The 19,511-nt window shown below is 60.3% G+C and overlaps 1 protein-coding gene across 7 annotated transcripts in view; it reads left to right on the forward strand.

Moving 5' to 3' along the window:
- The first annotated feature begins 1,995 nt into the window (after window positions 1-1,995).
- Window positions 1,996-19,511, forward strand: part of EMID1 (EMI domain containing 1) — a 40,572-nt gene continuing 23,056 nt past the window's right edge. For 4 of the 7 annotated variants that reach the window (XM_068989930.1, XM_068989932.1, XM_068989931.1 and 1 more), the window contains exons 1-8: window positions 1,996-2,117; window positions 8,071-8,184; window positions 8,643-8,746; window positions 16,103-16,186; window positions 17,198-17,259; window positions 18,823-18,943; window positions 19,180-19,230; window positions 19,310-19,399. In XM_068989930.1, the coding sequence (XP_068846031.1) occupies window positions 2,017-2,117; window positions 8,071-8,184; window positions 8,643-8,746; window positions 16,103-16,186; window positions 17,198-17,259; window positions 18,823-18,943; window positions 19,180-19,230; window positions 19,310-19,399 (727 nt within the window). In that variant the 5' untranslated portion in view covers window positions 1,996-2,016. The remainder of the gene's footprint in view (window positions 2,118-8,070; window positions 8,185-8,642; window positions 8,747-16,102; window positions 16,187-17,197; window positions 17,260-18,822; window positions 18,944-19,179; window positions 19,231-19,309; window positions 19,400-19,511) is intronic. The other 3 variants (XM_068989934.1, XM_068989933.1, XM_068989935.1) reach the window with 2 other exon arrangements.

The following is a 19,511-nucleotide window of genomic DNA, read 5'->3' on the forward strand; positions in this document are numbered from 1 at the left end:
TCTCAGCCTTCTTTATGGTCTAACTCTCACATCTGTACATGGCTACTGGAAAAACCGTTAACTTTAAGTGTATGGACCTTTTTCTCAAAGTGATGCCTATGCTTTTTAATGGGCTGTCTAGGTTTTTCATAGCTTTTCTTCCAAGGAGCAAATGTCTTCTGCAGTCACCATCTTCAGTGATTTTGGAGCCCAAGAAGGTAAAGTCCACCACTGTTTCCGTTGTTTCCCCATCTATTCGCCGTGAAATGATGGCACCGGGTCCCATGCTCTTAGTTTTTTTAATGTTGAGTTTTAAACCAGGTATTTTTCACTCCCCTCTTTTACCTTCATCAAGAGGCTCTTTAGTTCCTCTTCACTTTCTGCCACTGGGGTGGTGTCATCTACGTTATCTGAGGTTATTGATATTTCTCTGTCTGGAGTAGGAAATGGCAACCTGCTTCAGTATTCTTGCCTGGAGAATTCCATGGACAGAGGAGCCTGGCAGGCTACAGTCCACGGGGTTGCCAAGACTGGGACATGGCTGAGCCACTGAGCCCATGTCTTCATCACGGAGCACCTCAGACGCATCGCTAACAGGTGTGGAGGTACTCCTCCCTCCGTGGTCCTCCCAGGCCCCTCCCAGGACAGAAGCTACTGCCTAGCCCTTTCCCTTCCTGATGAGCTGCGTGCCCTTCAAAGTGCTCTCCGGGGTGTTCGGCTTTTGAAATATATATGTGTGTATTTATTTGGCTGCACCAGACCTTCGATCTTCGTTGAGGCACGCGACATCTCTAGTTTGCGGCCTGTGGACTCTTAGCTGAGGCATGTGGGGTCTAGCTCCCTCACCAGAGATTGAACCTGTCAGTCCCGGCGGCAGAAGCGGGGAGGTCAGAGACTATTCTGGAGTTTGGGAAGGTTCCAGGTGCCCTCTGATGAGAGCTATGGCCCCTCCACATAAACACATACTCCTGTCACAGACACATACATCACACACATGCACACAGACATCACACATTTCACACACCCCATCACACTTGCACACACATGTGTCATATACACATACCACCCTGGCACACACTTTGGAGGACTTCACAGCCCTCTGCCCAGAAGCCCATCCATACACCCCAGATGAAGCAACTCTACCCTAAGCCTGTCCTTCCAGTGTCACAGATGGGGAGACCCAGGCCCAGACCAAATGCTGTCTGCACTCTTCCTGGATTGAGCTAAAGAGCTGACACCCCCTCTGAAGTCAGGAGGCCTGGATCTGACCGCTCCTGGAGTGCTTCAGGTAGATGACATCTCTTGGCCTCAGTTTCTCCATCTGTAAAACACCAAGAAAAGTGGACACTGACTTACAGGGTCAACCCAGGTCTTCTTCTCCCAGGGGGGACTACAGTGCCTGGGCCTCCCTCTTTTTCTCTCTAAAATAGGGATCACGGTGCCCACCTCGCCCACAGTGGTCTTAAGATTAAACTGAGAGGGAACGTGAAGCGCAGGTGAGGTGCCCCGCGCACAGTGGAGCGCACCGCTTGGGCAGCTCTCCTTGTGTAGGTGGACCGCCCCTCTTGCCTTGATGACTGGGTCCCTCAAAAATATCCAGAGGGGATGCGGCCCCTGGCATCATTAGCCCAGGTTTGGTGGTTTTGGGTCCTGGCTGTGTCAGAGACCGTGGCCCTGCCTCAGTTTGCAACACGTGGTTGGGCACCTAGAAACTGGCACCCCGCTCCCATAAGGGACACGCGGCGCAGGGCACCAGGCTCAGGTGGGCACCTGGCGGGCTTCCTGGCGGGGTCGCCCGGCCCCCTGGGGCTCCTTCCGGGTTGGCAGCGGCGGCGCAAGGGGCGGGGGGCCGCGCGGAGGGGCCGGGCGAGGCCGGGAACGCGCGCCCCCGCCCCGCGCCCGCCTCCCGCCCGCCCTCCCGCCGCTGCGCTGGGAACCGGGATCCGCGCGTCCGGGGCGGCTGGCGGCGCGGGCGGGCGGGCACGCCAGGCTGGGGGCGATTGCGAGGGGCCGCGCGCAGAGGGCTCCGGGCGCAGCATGGGCGGCCCGCGGGCCTGGGCGCTGCTCTGCCTCGGGCTCCTGCTCCCAGGAGGGAGCGCCGCGTGGAGCGTCGGGGGAGCTCCGTTCTCTGCGCGCAGGTAAGGGCTGCCCCCCCACACCCTGCACCACCTCAGTGTTCTTCCAGCCCGGGGTTGGGGATCGGGACTCCGGACACCCCGGCCCCCAACCTCCGTGCAAGCCCAGGATTGGGAAAGGGACCCGGTTCCCCACCTCATTGCCAGCCCCGGTGGGGGCAGGGACCGTGGGCCTCATTAGCGGGCAGGAGCTCCGGGCCGTGCAGGGGTCCCCTGCTTCACGTATCCGGAGCCAGCAGCCCCCGACAGCGTTCTCCAGCCCCCATCACTTCAACTCCGGACCCCAGGGGACGGGGAAGGGACACGACAGAGGAAACCCCAAGATTCCCGGTCCCCTCCGCAGGGCCCCCTCCCTGCACGTAGGAGAAGCCCAGATCACCCTCTAGCTGACACTTGGGGGACCCTCCCCCCTTTACTCTGCTCCTGGCTTTTTTTAGTATCCCAGCTATTTATTTCCCTCGAAGGAAGAAGGCTGGGGTGGAGTTTCACAGACCTAGAGTCAGTGTCGGCCCCCAGGGACCTGGGATTTCAGACCGAGTGCTGTGGGAGTGCTCTGTCTTCCTGCCCGTCACTCAAGAGCAGGGAACATTCTATCTGGTGGTGTTTATGGAGCATCCCCTAGTACCAGCCAGGGGCCCCTTTACATGCAGTGTTCAAGGACTGAATGAGTTAGGGAAAACTTGTCCCCATTTAGCAGGTGAGCAAATCGAGGCCCTGGAGAACTGACAAAATCTTCTAGGCTCTCTGAGCATTGACAGAAGAACCGGGATTCAAATCTGTGTCTTTCTGGCCTTGGTGACACTGCTTGAACCTGCCCAGGCCCTGGTCCTGACGGTAGCCCCATGCCCCGGCTGGGATCCCCTCTCAAGGGCCAGCCACTGCTGTTGTCTGAGGCAAACAATACAGAGTAGCCAGGCCTCTCCGGGCCTTTTCATCCCATTCAAAGGCCTGCCGGGCCCCCACCCCCTATGGCCTCAATTCTTTAATTCTTTTCAGAAATTCCGCTTTCCCAGTGGTCAGGGGCCAGCGTGTCCCCACTGGGCTAGCAAGAGCAGGTGACGCAGGCAGGGCTGGAGGGCAGAGGTGGCTGTGATGTCAGAGGGCAGAGGTGGCTGTGATGTCAGAGGCCAGAGGTGCAGTTGTCTGGGACGGGGACTGATGCTGGCCGCTGTCGCAGCCACCACCGTGCATGCTGACCCGGGCTTGCATTTCACCTGCACCTGGCCCCCTCCAGAACCTCTCCGACTGCCAGGAAGGCACACATCTGTATGGTCCTCGTTTCATGGAAGACAAAGCTGAGGCTCAGAGAGGGGATGAGGGGATATGACCTGCTGAGGGCAGGGACGTGAACCCCCAGGGTCCCAGGTGCCAGAATGACCAAGACTCTGAACGGAATACCCAGTGTCAAGCTCAGGATGACGGTTGAGAGGGAGTAAGCCCTGTGCTGCCCTTCGGCCAGTCTACTGCCTCCCAGCCTGGGCTCTTTTCCCCACAGGGCTCCCTATGCAGGAGCAGGATTGTGGCTGCGGGCAGGTGTCTGGGGGTCACTGGGGGCTGTCACCCGGTAATAGAAGGCTCAGAGTGGCCTGAGCATCACAAAAGCCCTGTAGGCAATGCTGTTGCTCCCATTCTACAGATAGAAAGACTGAGGCCGAGAGAAGAAACGGCACCTCAGTCTAAGTCAGTCAGTCCCCAGATCCATTGTTCTCTTCACCGTGGCAGCTCTCTGGAGGAGGGAGCACGGGTGTCAGCCTGGGGAGCCGGGAAGGGTTTGCCGTCGCAGTCAGCAATGAGGGGCTCCTTCCCGCTCTGTCACCCACTCAGTGTGTGACCTCGGGCAGGTCTCTTCGTGGCTCCAGGGCTCAGTTCCCCTCTGTTTCCTCCCTCTTCCCCTCTCCTCTCCCCTCAGCCCCTGCTCACAGGCCCGTTCTGAGGACGGTCCCAACCTGCTAACACCAACGTTAAGTCGGGGAGGGACCCTCGCCAGAGGAATCTGTGGTTCTGGGCTGCCAGGACCTCCCCTTGTGGCCCCAGCCCAGCCTCGCTGGGCCTCGCTGGAGACAGCATGGGGATGTCGCGCCCATCACCCTTCTTTCCAGCCCCGCGCCCCAGGCGCCCCTTGGCAGCCGAGGGACCAGAGGCAGAAAAGAGGCTTTGTGCCTGGGGAGGGGGAGGCCCGGGACAGCATCCAAGGGGCCGCCCCCAGGCCCAAGAATGTGGCGAGACTTCAAGACCCCTGGAACCAGGGTGCCTGCAGGCTGCACAGAGCTGCCTGTGCTCGTCTTGCCCCGTCTGCCCCTCCAGTCCCTGCTGGGGCGGCTTCCTGCCCCTCTGAGGACACTTCCAGCCTGTAACGACCCGTCTGTGTCTCAGCACTGTGGCTCTGGAGTTGACGCCATCACTGGCGTCCTGGCCCATCCTCCTCCCTTGCACAGTTTTGGCTTCCTTTGGGCAAATCCCAGAGTCAAGGAGAGTGGAGAACTTTCTTCCTCATCCTCTCCCTGGGGAGCTCAGATCCCAGTGCTGCACCCATAGGAGTGACCTGGGTAGGTGACTTCTCTCGGAGCCTCAGTTTCCCCTCTGTAAAATGCAGAGCCTGACAGTCACGATCTCAAAGTCAGGGCGGGGCGGGGGGCGACCCTGTGTCCCTCAGGGAAGCCCCTGGACCCCACCTCCTGGCGTGGGCCCCATGTCACAGTCCAGGAACAAGAAGGACCAAAACGCACGTCAGCACTGCGCTCGGGGCTTAGCGTGAGTCACCCCTGCTGGAGGAGGTCCTGCTGTCCCCACGTGCAGATGGACAGAGTGAGACCCACAGCGGGTCAGGGCTCATCGGAGGTCGCCAGGTTAGGAAGCAGCAGGGCCAGAGCTGGAGCTTGGCCGCCGGTGTGGGGGTCGGGCTCCGTCCACCCCACCCCCACCCATGGGTCTTCTTTCTTTCCTCTCCTTTTCATAAGGGCCCTTGGCCCCCAGCCCGCTTGGCTGCCTCCTGCAATTAGCCCCTATCACTGTTCCGGATCACAGCCCTGGGTCCTGTGAAGACAAAGTCCCCTGGGCCCCTCGTGGCAGGGGGTGGAGGGCAGGTGGGGGGGGCGGCCCTTGTGGGGGCAGCTGGTGCCAGGCCGAGCTGGTCTGGCCTGTTTTCTCTCCTCCCGGCAGCCTGTGGGGCTGCGGAGGTGCTGAGTGGGCAGGAGTGGCAGGCCCAGCAGAGGGGTGCTGTCTCCTCCCAGCCCCAGCTATCGCCCAGTCCCACAGGAGGTAACCCAGCCTCAGCGGCAGGGTCTCAGGGGGCTTCTCACCAAGCTTGCCGGAAGGTGCGGGGAGGAGGGAAGAAGCGCCCAAGGCCTGGAGGCGGGGCTTCCAGGGGCCACGCCCACCTCTGGGAAACCCCCGGGTCCAGGCTCCCCTACCCAGGGCCACTGTCTGTCCTCAGTCATTCCGTCATTCAGCAAACCTCCCTGGGCACCTTTAAAGCTGAACCCCATCCTGGCTCGGTCCCTGCCAGCACCCTCCCCCAGCACCTTCGCTGGGGAGAAAAAGCTCAAAGCTGCTGTGAGTGGCTGGGATGGGGGAGGGGCACCTTGCAGATGCCCGGCTGTGCCCAGAGACTCAGGAAGCTCAAAAGGTGATAGGAGTTTGCCAAGCAGGGAGAGGGCTTTGCAGGCAGAGGGAATCTCGTCTGCAAGGATCGGGGGTGGGGTAGGGGCACTCATGGAGGGAGGGCAGGAAGGAGAAAGAGCGCCAGCTCAAGTGCGGGTCCCAGAGGTCAGGGTGATGGGCCGTGTGGGGGAATGTGGACTTCAGGCCGGTAACGCCCCTGGAAAGTGGGTGGAGGGGCCAGGCTGGGACCCTGCTGAGGAGCTCGGGTTTTATCCTGGCCACAGCAGAGCTGGGTCTTCAAGGCCAGAGAGGGGTGGGAAAGTTTTTGGTGACCTCCCCCCATACCAGATAAAGCGGACGAGGAGCTGACCTTGAATGCCACCTGGTCTGACTGTCCTCTCCTGTCTAAAATCTCTGCTGGCCGGTCACCAGCTCGGTGTTCCCTATGCAGGGGAATTGGACTGATGAACAGTAAACCAGGGAATCAGACAGCAAGTCACACAGGGGAGATTTCAACTAAGGAGGAAGAAAAAAATGGGCACCTCTCCCTAGGGGTCACCAGCTGCGGGCTCTGCAGAGCTCCGGTGACGTCTGGATTGGGGTGGGTGGCTCAGAGGCCCCCTTCTCTGGGTCGCCCACCCCTGTGCCTTTAGAGGACTGTTTCCTCCTCTGGGATTGATTTCCAAGGGACTCAGAACAGTGAAGGGACGTCCCCAGAGTCCCATGGGGAGTTTGTCCACTGGTTCCCTCCAGAGACTTCCTCCTCCAGGTGGGTCGGGTGGGGGTGGCAGGCACAGGGCTAGGTTTCCAGGGCGGGGGACACCTCCGCGGTGGCGGGACATTCCAGGTGCTCACTGGCCCTCAGCCCTGCTCAGGGTCACGGGCCTGGGGCTGGGAAAGGAATGACCGCTTCAGGTGACCCTCTCAGCTCGAGCCCCCACCCCTCCAGACTTTCCTTTGTGGACTGGACCCGGGGTCAGCACGTTCCCAGGCGGAGGCCTTCACAGAGCCACAGTCTGTGGCCCAGGAGATGGGGAGGAGACTGGAGCCCAGGCCCCTGGGAGGGAGGCAGGGGGAGGGCTGAGCATCCATATTCCTGGGTTCAAATCCAGACCCTCCACGCACCAGCTCAGTAACATCAGCAGTTATCTCCCCCTCACTGAGCCTCAGTTTGTTATTGTTCAGTTGCTCAGCCATGTCCGACTCTTTGCAATCCCATGGACTTCAGCACGCCAGGCTCCCCTGTCCTTCACTATCTCCTGGGGCTTGCTCAAACTCATGTCCATTGAGTTGGTGATGCCATCCAACCATCTCATCCTCTATGGCCCCCTTCTCCTGCCCTCAATCTTGCTCCAGTTTACCCCTCTATTAAATGAGGGGGGTGGTGTTCAGGCTGTGGGAAGATGATGTAAACATATTTATTTTTTGAATATTTATTTATTTGACTCTGCTACGTCTTAGTTGCTGCTGGGAAAGATTGAGGGCAGGAGGAGAAGGGGACGACAGAGGATGAGATAGTAGGATGGCATCACCGACTCGATGGACATGGGTTTGAGTGAACTCCGGGAGTTGGTGATGGACAGGGAGGCCTGGTGTGCTATGGTTCATGGGGTCGCGAAGAGTCAGACACAACTGAGCGACTGAACTTACTGACTGAGGTCTTAGTTGCAGTGTGAGGGATCTTGTTCCCTGATCAGAGGTGGGACCTGGGCCCCCTGCATTGGGAGCTCAGAGTCTTAGTCACTAAACCACCAGGAAAGTTGATGTAAATACCTTTGGTATACAATCGGCGCTCAATATGTGCAGCTCAGGATAATTATTCAGTGGCATTTGAAGGAGCCAGTCCTCCACACTTGGGATGGTGACCTTGCTCCCGGCTGTCACACAGAGGGGACCTGAGGATAAGTGAGGCAGGGCCTGTCTCCCACATGCCTCGGAGAGGGAGGGGGCGGACATGACTCCCCAGCTGAATTCAGTGGGACAGCGATACAGAGCGGGAGAACCACCACTCTGCTCAGACAGGGGCGGAGGTGCGCGAGGACTTGGGGAGAGGTGACGGCACAGAGGGTGGGAGGTGCAAGGAGAGAACCGGGGGGAAGGGCGCTCCAGGAGCGGACCCAGCAAAGGCCTGGAGGTGAGGGGCACGCGGCAGGCTGGGGGTGGAGACATTCACTCCTCAACCGCAGCAGCAGGGAGACTCCCACCAGGGCCCAAGGGCTCAGATGGCTCAGGGATCTCCCTGCCTGGAGCCTCGAGGCTCCCCGAGAGAGAGAGAGAGAGAGAGAGAGAGAGAGAGAGAGAGAGAGAGAGAATGCTGGGGCCAGCCCTGAGCTTCCTGTCCGCCGGTCTGTTTCAGGAACTGGTGCTCCTACGTGGTGACCCGCACCGTCTCGTGCCACGTGCAGAATGGCACCTACCTGCAGAGGGTGCTGCAGAATTGCCCCTGGCCGATGAGCTGCCCTGGGAACAGGTGAGCGAGACCGTGTGGAGCAGGAGCTGCTGGCGTTCCTGCTGTGGTCGAAGGGCTGGGGCTGGGGGGAGAAGCCCGGGACCCCAAGGGTGGGTGGACAGAGGGCCTGCTGCCCATTTCCCGGCACCCGCCTTTGGCTCTTGCGCCACCCTGGAGAGCTTCCAGGGGGAGGATTCCCCCATTCACCCACATACCTTCACTCAGTGAGCGTTCACAGCTGGAGGACAGGCCAGCCCAGCTCACAGGGTCTTCCTGTCTAGTTAGTTTCTTGATTTCCCACCCCTAGCCAGGGGCTGGGGAGGGACTGGAAGGTCTGAGGCCCAGAATTCAAGAGGAGGGACGCTCCAGAGAAGCCTGGAAGTGGCAGAGGATCCCAGGACCCTGGGCTTGTCCTCACGGAGGGTGGGAGAGGGAGCGGGAGGCCCTGTCTGAGCCGGGCTACCCGGGCGCTCTTCCAGCTACAGGACAGTGGTGAGACCCACGTACAAGGTGATGTACAAGATGGTGACGGCCCGCGAGTGGAGGTGCTGCCCCGGGCACTCGGGGCCGAGCTGCGAGGAAGGTAAGACTGCCTGGGGCCAGGCCAGGTGCCTCCCCTCAGGTGCGAGGGAGGAGCTGTAAGCCGTCCTTCAGATGGTAGGCGCTGAGGGTTGGAGCACCCCGTGTATCGGGGGCTGCTGCACAGAGCTGCTGGCCAGTCGCTCAGCCACAGTGGGCGTCTGCTGTCCCACAGGTGTTGATGAGACCCTGTCAGGACCCCTGGAGGAGTTTCCTGCTTGATGTGTGGCTCATAATCTGAAGTCGCACATCCCAAGCCTTTCCTCCAAACTTGGGGACATTTCCACGGGAGGTGGTGACGACGCAGGGGAGGGCCAGCAAGATGGGGATGGCTGCACCCCATCCTGCAGGTTCAGAGACCAAAGCTTGGGATATGTGACAGGCATGCAGGTCCTCAGTGGTGGGATTCTCCCTGGCTTCCCCCAGGCCCTCAGTGATGGGAGGACCCAGTGGGGCAGCCTGGGGAGGAACATGCCCCAGGCAGAGGCACCCCCTTACCACACTCCCTTCCCTGCATGCAGCTCGGGGGGCTGGGTGGAACACCCAGCAGGGGTGCAGAAGAGACAGCCTGCACCTCCCCAGAGCTGGGAACTGGGGAGCACTGTCTCCTCCAGGTTGTCTGCATATGCTGAGCGGTCCAGAATGCATCCACCCTCATGGTCTGGCTGAACCCAGGGAGTGGAAGATTTGGGGGCCCCCAGAACTGTGCTCCAAAGAATGGCCATAAGGAGGATGGACGGGCCCAGAGCCAGCCTGAGAACTAGGCCTTAAGGCCCCTTAATGGAAGGGGGCGCTGGGACCCCCAGGAGCACGTTCATGTGCGTATCAGTCAAAAGCACATCCTGGTTCCAGAATCAAGGGACCATGACGCTACGGTCATAGGTGCTTCTCAGAGACATACCCCCTTCACCTCCCGGGGGCCCGTGGCAGCCCCAGCTCACAGACGGGGCGATGGAGACCCAGAAATGTGAAGTCACACGGGTGGGGGGCAGACTCCCCACAGAGCAGAGCAGGAGGGGCCTGGCAGTTTCCGTGTGGGGTGGGAGATCCCCCAACACAGCAGTGGGGAGTCAGGCAGCCAGAGGGAGGGGGCGACCCAGGACTGGTATGGAGGCGTGGCCACCCAGGCAGGTGTGGGAGGGGCGTGGAGGGAGGGGAGCCAGGAACTGAGCCCTCCCCCACCTGCTGGGGGTGAGGGGGGAAGGCAGAAGGGCCCGGGGCCGGGAGGGCATCCAGCCATGAGGGGCTGCTGCCAAGGAGGCCGCAGAGACGCTGGTGGTGAGGAGAGGGCGAACCCCCAGGGTGTGGGGGGGCCCCCCGGGTGCAGAGTGCCTGTGCCCAGGCAGGGCCTCCCCAGACACAGGTTACCCTGTCCTCGGCTCCCCTCCCAAGGGCGGACCCTCCCAGGTCTGTCGGGCCATCGTGGAGCGCCCATGGCTCAAGTGCCCATGTCCTCGAGTCCAGCTGCCGGAGGCCATGCGTCCAGGACCCGGCTGAGGGCTGGGGCTCTGCGGAGGGTGAGCGGGGAGGAGACGAGGCCTGTGGTGGGGTCGGCCCTGACACCTCCCTCTGCGGGACCTTGGAGTTCCAGCCTGGGGAAGAGGGCCTCCTGGGCCAGGCCCGCTCAGCCACACTCCAGCTGTGTGGCCTTGGGCTGGGGACTCCCTTGCGTTGTGCAAGTGGTTGTGCAAGGACATTAGGCCAGCTTGGGGAGGGGGAGATGGCACTTGTGCCCACTCGAGGGCAGGGGGTGAGGGTGGCGCACCTTCTCTGAAGGGCATCGGCCACCTTATGCTCTTACCTGGCACTCTCCTACATTGGGCCTCAGTGTCCTCACCTGTGAAATGGACAAAATCACGCAGTCTGCCTCTCGAGGATGTTGGAAGGACATGAAGGTGGTGCGGCAGCCCATGGAGGGGGCAGCATGGAATACCCAATGGCACGGGAAGGGCCTCTCCCCACCCACAGGACCAGACCGAGTAAAGGGAGGCCCAGGCCTGCATGTTCTAGGAAACTGCTCTGGGGATGGGGGATTGGGGAAGCATGAGGACATTGCTGACCCACAGCGGGCCCTGACCTTCCTGTGACAGCCAGCTTCAGGCTGGGCCCCCAGCTGTTTCCCCTGCTGACAACTGCCCCTGTGGTCTGTCCAGTGCTGTGACGTGACCTGAGGCCAAAGAGCTGCATCCCCAGGGGCAGTGGGGCCCAGAGTGCGTCACAGCGGGAACGGAAACACCTATCACTCCAGAGTCCAGCCTTGGATTGGCTGTGCTCTGCTGTGTGACCTTGGGCAAGTCATTTCACCCCTCTGAACCCCATCTCTGTTTGGAAGTCACTCGGGATCGAGAGGTGTCCGTCTCGTGCCTTATTGAGAGGGCCAGAGACTCGCATCTCCAACTTGACTGCTTAATACGTGTCTTCTTTCCCCCTTGGCCCCTGTGCTGGGGGGTCTGCGCTGCCTCCCAGCTCTGAGACACACCCCCTTCTCAGACAGCTGCTCGGCAAACAGGCCTCTGGTCTCTGATATTCGTGAGGCCAGCAGACTTCCTGGCTCTTAGCCCTGGGTTTCCCGTCTTGGTTGAGGATGGTCTCTTTGATGTTCTTGACAATGAGGAGGAAGGGGCTAGGACAGGCCTCTTTTTACAGATGGAGAAACTGAGGCTCAGAGATGGTGTGGGTATCGCTGTGGGTATCACACAGCAAGTGAGCGTCGTGGCTGGGATTCTCCCGAGGGCTCAGACCTGAGGCCTGCAGCATGCCCCTGCTTCACACCCTCCTGCAGTCACCACAACGGGAGGAAAGCTGCCACTGTCCCCTGCGCCGGGCACCAGGGCTGGTCCTCACCTGCGTCGTGTCCTCTTGTCAGGGCACCGGAGGTCCAGATGTGGAAACTGAGGCTGAGAGAGTGGTCAGAGCAGGATTCAAAGCCCTTCAGTCCCACCGGAGCTGGGTCTTCCCTCTGCAGGGATGCTGGCTGGGGACTTCACTCGGCGCGTTCAGACGCCTGGGAGTGAGGCAGCCAGCCTCAGCCCCTCCCAGACAGAAAGATGGAAAATCCAGGCTTCTCATCTGCCCCTCCTTGTGGGCTCCCCCAGAGCCCCCACCGGCCCCCTCGCTGACTGCACCTGTCCCCCACACCTGCCCCTTCCCTGTCCGTGGACCCCCGCAGCCCTTGTCTCCCGCAGTGGGGGAACAGCAAGGGAAGAAGTTTGCTCAAGGTCATGTGGTAGGAAAGCACCTTCTGGGCCGCTTGGCCTCTGCCTGCCCAGGGCTGGGCCCTTGCAGAGCACAGCTTTCACGCTCTGACCAGATGCGGGGTGCAGAGCGGAGCCTGTGTCTTACTCTGCAGATTCGGAATCCCGCATGTTAAACGCTGTTGGAATTTGCCCGGATCTGCCTTCCACTCCACTCCTGCCCGTCCATTCCACTCCCATCTGGGGGGCTCGAAGGCCCCCACTTCCAACTCCCGCGGGCACATCCTCCACCCTCCGTCGGGAGGCTCCCCCTCCGCCCTCCCAGCTGCCTCAGCCAGGCGCCCCAGCCTCACCCTCCCTCCTTTTCACCCTGGGGCCCACTGTGGCCTTCCTCCCACCCCAGAGCCTGGGCAGTGGCTGTCCTCTCTGCCTGCGACCTCCTTGGCGCTCCTGCCTGGCTCCGTTAGTCCCCACCCTTCCATCACTAATCCTCTCTCTCCGGTTCCCAGCATAAGTCTGGTGTTAAGTGGGTGCACGGGAAGTGAGTGGGGACCTCGTGTTCCCCCAGGGGGGCCCAGAACTGACACAGACCAGGGCCTCCCAGAGGGTTCTTGGAGCTCCCAGCCCCAGCCCTGACCCTGGACCATGGCTCAGGCCAATAGTAGCAAATATTTACATTTGCAGAGTAAATTCCCAGGAGGGGAGCTGGGCTGGGCACGGGAGGTCTGTGGTCACTGGATGCAGCAGACTGGGGGGAGGGTTCTGGAGGAAGAAGCCCCTCAGACAGAAAGTCAGAGGCGGAGCTCAGGGACACCCCTAACTTCTCATACCATCCCCGCTGAGGGGGGGATTTAAACCCGGCGCCCTGGCCCCTTCTCCCTCCTGCTGTGTGGACAGGCAGCCTCTGCTCCCTGGGCCGCAGTGTTCTCACGAGGAGCCGCTGAGACCAAGCACGAGACACTGGGCAGTGGAGGGGCGGCTGCTGGGGGGCCACAAGGCTAGAACCTGCAGATGGCGCGGGCCCTGTGGAGGCGCCCGTGGAGAGATGAGAGCTTTGGTGCAGTGGGCTTTAGGGGGTTCCCTGGTATGTCCAGGAAGACTTTCTGGAGGAGGAGACATGGGAGCAGCAGCTGTGGGAATGCGGAGGCAGTGTGTGTGTGCGCGCGTGTGCGTGCGTGCGCGTGCAGGGCTGGCCAGCATCTCCCAGGTGGTGGATGTGGTCCCAGGGAAGTGGTCCAGTCAGGATCCCAGAGTGGAGCCAGAGCATGCGGTCCTGAAACTAGCCTGGAGCTCTTTGGAGGGCAAGGTTGGGGCTGGGGAGAGGCCCTTCAGGATGGACCACCAGGCTGGGGTGAGGGGGTTCTCAACCCACTGGGGCCCGCTCCAGGGGTCCTGGCTCAACACCAGTGGGAGGGATGTGACATTTCTGCCCGACAGGAGACTTTTCCAGCCCAAGGATTCTTCCCTACTGGAATTCTGTGTGGTGTAGGGCGATTTGGGCTTCCCTGGAGGCTCGTGGTAAAGAACTTGCCTGCCGATGAAGGACACTCGGGTTCGATCCCTGGGTCAGGGAGATCCCCTGGAGAAAGAAATGTATTCCTTCTCCAGTATTCTTCCCTGGAGAATTCCATGGACAGAGGAGCCTGGTGGGCTACAGTCCATGGGGTCGCAAAGAGTCGGACACGACGTAGCAGCTAAACCATAGCACCATTTACAACCTGGCTCAACTCTTAAAGTATTTCTGTCCATTTATTAGAATTTTGGGGAGTTTAGGGGATCATCTTTTGTGAATCTTGAAACCAGAGCCAGTATCTTCTGGTGTTTTTCACAGCTCTTGTTGTTTATTTAAACTTTCTTTCTTTTTTTAAAATTTTAGCTCAGTTTCTTTGAGCAAGTTACATCTCCACTGCTGGTCAGGCCACATTTTCATCAGGTTTTCTAGTTCTCTCTGACTCCTGGTGAAATGGCTCAAAGCAAGTAGATTGAAAAAGAATTTCCAACCACACGTTTATAGATTAATAACTCAGGGACACCCTAGCATGATGTTAGAACACTTACGTTCGTTTTCAAGACAGTTGTGTCTGCCGTCCACATTATTTTGCCTTTTGTTTGCTTGTTTTACATCCATTTTCAGCCAGTGACTCATGCATTCCTCCGTAAGAGGTTTGGTGAAGCTTCTGAGGCCCTACTGCGTGCTGGGTACTTTCCCCGGCCACACGCAAGACGGATGAGGTCCTTGCCTGGTGGGGCTCACATTCTGGCCGGGGGGCGGGGGGGCAGCAGGAGATCAGACTGGGAGCTGGCAAGCAGATGACATTTTTGAGGTGGAAAGTGCCGTGGAAAAAAGGGAAGACGATAGCAGGGTGGTGGGGAGGGCGGGCAGGGCAGATGCTCTGCCAAACTTCATCCCAGAGAAAACCCACACTTCTTGGGGTCGGGGGGACGGCCAATTCTTTTGGTTGACATTCTGCGAAGAGTCAGCCAGTGGCCTTTTACAGCTTCACCTGGGAGCAAAGAGGATGACGAGGGCTTAATCAAGGCCATTCTTCTCAGAAGCCAGCCTCCTTGATGGGCGCTGGGCCTCCCGCCTCTCCCCACCTGGACTCATGGTGCCAGGTGGCCCAGGAGAAAGGAGGCTGGGTCCCGGAGTCACACTAACCCAGGTTCCAGTCCAGGCTTCAGCCCTCAGCCGGGTGATCAGTCACTTCCGCCTCTGCCTTGTTGCCTCGCAAAGGGAGAGATTCATTTTTGCTCATCCATTTATCGGAGCCTGGGGGACCGAGGAGTAGTAACACCAAGCTGTCCTGTGCCTCAGTTTTCCCATGTGTAAAGCAGAGAGGATACTGGCGTCCACTCACAGGGCTTCATGAGGACAGCGAGTTAAGACGGTCTATGAGAGGCGCTCAGGATATGCCGGGCCCAGCTTAAGTGCTAAACAAGCATTAGCTGCTATTATTTCCTACCTTGTAGGATCCAGCTGGGCTATGTGAAGCTCTTAGCCGTGGGCGTGGCTCACAGTGGTAACCCCCCCTTAATTCCCCACAAGCCCCCAAGCGCTGCCCCAGATGTGGGCTGCCAACCCACTGCCCTCCATCCCATGTGAGATTCACCCTCTGGGAGGGGGCACATCGCAGGCCCTGGGGAGGGTATGTGGGGGATTTGGGCCCAGCCTGAACGAGGGCCCCGTGGTGGGACCCAGAGAGGGCCTGGCAGCCTCCCCGCTGGGGGGTGGCCAGGGGGACCCGTCTGGTTTGAATTCCCGGCGCCTCTCGCTCACTGCACCAACCCGCAGCCTGGCTCTGAGCTGCCAGGCCCGTGCCTTATTTGGGTCTCAGCTCCCCCCAGGCGACACTGCGTGGCCTTAAAAGGCAGGCCCGGGGGTAGTGGGGAGAGGGGGCAGTTGCCACTGCTGGCTCCACAGCCCCTCCAGCTGCGCCCTGCTCCCCTGGCTTGGCCTGCCCAACCCTCCAGCTGTGGAGAAAACCAGGCCCCCAGAGCCAGATCAGCCCGAATGGGCTGCCCCTCACAGGGGTGGGCTCCTGGAGTGGGCCCCCCGTGCCCTCCCAGGCAGCCAGCTGCCCTCTGGTTTTCATTTAAAACCGGAGCTGGATCCACTTTGGTGTCTCCTTACCAAGTGGGGCAGGGAGAGGGTGGATGGTGACGTTGCTGTGTTTATTTACTGCCTACTGCATGCCAGGCCCCTGTGTGTGCTCAGTGGGCCCTTTGCATGCATGGCCGGCCTCAGGCCTCGTGCCAGTCCGGGAGGTGTACAGAGGGCCTCATGACCCCATTTTACAGATGGGAACATCGGCAGGTCCAGGGAGGACCAGCCACACAGGCCCGAGAGCGGCAGGGCTGGGAGCCGAGCTCGAGTCTTTTGGCTCAAGCTCTGAGCCCAGGCAGCTTGCAGGGCTTGCTGGAGACGTGCCTGGCCTTCCCCTCACCCATCACCAGCCCCTCCCCAGCCCCATCAGGTTGACAGCCTTGTCCCAGCTCTGCCCACTTCACGCTGTGTGACTCTGGTCCCGCCTCTCTGGGCCTCTATCTTGCTCTGCACCAAGAGGAATAGGGATCCCCGCTGTGGCAACAGTAGTTGGCGGGGGGCGGGGGGGGGGGGACAGAACAGAACGTCACAGCCAGCAGGCCCTCACCCTTGCTGTCCTCAGTTGCAGTCTCCCCTGGCTTCGTGGAGCCCGGGTGGTCGGGCAGCACCCCACGGCGGATGGCACTTCGGCCCACAGGCTTCTCAGGTGGGTCCCGGGGCAGCTTCTTGGGGTCCCCCTGGGCCAGGGGAGGCTGGAGGGGCTGGTGGTGACTGTCCTACAAGCCAGCTGGGCCCGGCGGTGGAGGGTCAGGCCCAGCACCCAGTTCCCATCCTCCGCAGGCTGGAGAGAAAACTGGGGGTGGGTGAGAAGCGGCTCCCCAAGGGGAGTCTGCCCTGGGCTCAGGCACCTGAGACCCAGGACCCCCAGAGTCTTGCAGACAGGGGTCCACGCCCCCAGTTTCCTTTTTTTCACTGAAAGAACATTTGTCTGAGTGACTGCAGGGCGTGCGGCACCATGCCAGGAGCTTTCCATGGTCGCCTCGTATACACCTCCCCCCGAGGACGGCATCACCATCACTGAGGGGTCGGAGAGGGGATGTGCCCTGCCCAGGACCCCACGGCCAGGGCGGGGCAGCTCTGGGCTTCGACCCCAGGCTTTGTGCTTGGGGAGACCCCAGGTCCCTTTGCTCTGAGCTCAGTGTCCCCAGCTGTGCACAGGGTGATACCTGTCCTCGCACATGGGATCGAGGTGAAGATGAGAGGCGCGTGTGTAGCGTGCTCGGCTGCTGCCAACACTGTTGTGAATAACGTCAGGGTATCGCTGAGGAGGCGGGGAGCTGGATGGTGGTTCTGGGGGAAGGCTCAGAGGGTGGCATGGGAGTCCAGCCCCGACTGGACTATGTGAGGTCCCCAAAGCCAGCACACCGCAGCCAGCCCCACCTGGGTGGGGAGCAGCAGGCATTTCCCTCCCCACCCCACCCCATTTTGGATGAGGAGTTGGGTCCCTGGTCCTGCCCTGGTAGAAACAGTCCCCTTGGAGGCTCGGGAGCCAAAGGAAACCCACAGAGCATGGTCCACCCTGGACAGGCTGTGACTCCGTAGCCCCGTCCCTGCCCTGAGCTGTCTTTTGGATCGGGGTCATCAGGTATCTGTCTCCTCCCTCAATCCTGCCCCCAGGAACCTGGGAGCCCCAACCCAGCCTGCTTCCTCTCCGCAGGTTGTCTCAACTGCAGCAAAATGTTGGAGCTGACGGAGCGGCTGAAGGTGCTGGAGGCCAAGGTGGGTGAGCACCTTGCCTGCCAGGCAGGCACCACCCTCCCCCCAGTGCCTGCCCTGGGGGGCCTGCTCAGACAGCCTGGCTGCTCTCCCTCTAGGAGGCCCATGAAGCTCACCCAGCCCTAGCCCCTCCCAGAGACTCCTAGACGTCCCCCAGAGCTTGTAAATGTCCCTCTCTTTTTTGCCAATGTAATTGCCCCAACACCTTCGTCCTTTACCCCCTGCCCTCACCACAGTGCTATCTTCCCAGTTCCGAAAAGCAACAACATGTACTGCATGTCTCAAGTTATCTCAAGATAAAAAGGTTTCAACAATTAGAAAGTAAGACATCCCAAATTTAGAAACACGAAAAACTCAGAACCACGATAAACCCACCAGAAAACCATCGGCCTCGGTTGCCTGTGCCCCCCAAAGAGAGCGACTGCCAACATCGAAGCATCTTTTCTTCCAGATTTTCTAAAGACACGTAGAGACTTTTAAACTTTGTCTGTGTATCCATCGCCTCCTCCTGGAATTTATCTTGAGATTAGATTTGGAGATGTTCACCTAAGTGTTAACTATTCAGAGGGAGATTTGCAAACCAAATGACAGAAGGGGTGGCTGAGCAGACATGGCTCAGTGGAACGTTAGGCAGCCGCTAACAGCGCCTACACTTTCTCACATGGAGAGATGCCCCTGATGCATTAATATCAAGTGGAAAGCCCACGTTTCTAAACAACATGGGTTAGAACCCCTGTTACGAGGTATGAGCACCCTAGGAATCTCACCCTGCTCCCCAAGCTCCCTCCCAGGGAAAGCTGGCTTAAGGGGCAGCACAGCTCAGTTCCAGGTTAGCCTCCCTCTGGGTAGGCGCACACGGCCCCGCACCTCCTGCTCAGCAGGCATCCTGGCCTGTCTTAACCTCCAGTTAGTGGCTTAGGGGACACTGTTGACCTTTCAGGCTCTCCCCCTGCACTGAGTCCAAAAGTGGGTTTTTGTTTGTTTCTGTTTTTTACTTTCTGGTCACACCAAGAAGCATGTAGGATCTTAGCTCCCCAGCCTGGGTTGGAACCTGCACCCCCTGCAGGGGAAGCACAGAGTCTTAACCACTGGACCCCCAGGGAAGTCCCCCAAAGTGGTTTTGTACACACCTTGGGATTTCTGCTTCATGTCAGACCCTCCCAAATTTCCCTTCAAATTTAGTAAAAATCCTTCCAACCTGTGGTGTTTTAAGAGACCAAGAGAAGTGTCATGTTATATATGCATGTAAATGTATATAAATATACATACTCACATGCAGGTAAGCACAGGAAAAACCCCACGGCCCAGCAAACCCAGGGACAGCCTCAGAATCCAACGTGGGTGGCTGTGATAGTGTGTGATGACTTTCCTACAATGAATGCGATGAACTGTGCAGCTGGAAAACCGCAGGCACTTCTGATGAAGTTCTGGGCCCCTGTGAGTCTGGTCACCACTGGAGCCGGGGTTCTGCTGGCCGCCTGGCCTCCCGGCCCCGCCTCCACGGGGCGAGCTGGCCTGCCCCCGGTGAGACGCTGGTACCCACCCCATCGTCCTCTTCCTCCACAGGTGGAGGTGCTGACTGTCACCGAGCGGGCAGTGCCCCCGACCCCAGCTGCCCCTGAGGACCCCGCCCCGCTCTGGGGTACCCCAGCTGTCCAGGGCAGCCCTGGGGATGGAGGCCTCCGAGGTGAGTGGGTCGGTGGGGAGCACGCTCCCGTGTAGGAATGAGCTGGGGGGAGTGAGATTCCAGCCCGCGCTGCCCCTGGCTCCCAGCTTGACCCCCACGCGGGCCTCAGTCTTCCCAGCTCGCCAGTGGGTCTCCAGGGACCCCTGCACTGGCGTCCAGGGAGGCCCGGCAGCCGGTGGAGCTGGGGCAGAAACTCTGGGTAACACTGAACCCCGCCTAACCGCCCCCCCAACCAGGGCTGCCGGGAACCAGAGAAAACCAGAGGCCCCCTCTGCTCCCTCGAGATGGTAGGTGCTGGTGTGGGCGGGGCCGGGGCGGGGCTGAGCAAGGCCGGAGCTGTCCAGCTGATGCGCTTTCTCCCCACAGATCGAGCGGGTGCCCGGGGGCTTCCTGGGCCTGCTGGCCCCAAGGGAGACCCTGGCAGCCGGGGCCCAATGGGGATGAGAGGCCCACCAGGTGAGTGCACACAGTGCTGCCCCTTCCAGCAGCGCCCCCTCTCAGGAGGGCCTGGACTGGGGCCTGCTTCCCAACCCTGCTGTAGCAGAGGTGGCCTGGGCCCCTTCTGCCC

Source organism: Capricornis sumatraensis, chromosome 17 (assembly GCF_032405125.1).
Source record: "Capricornis sumatraensis isolate serow.1 chromosome 17, serow.2, whole genome shotgun sequence".
NCBI classification, from domain to species: Eukaryota; Metazoa; Chordata; class Mammalia; order Artiodactyla; family Bovidae; genus Capricornis; species Capricornis sumatraensis.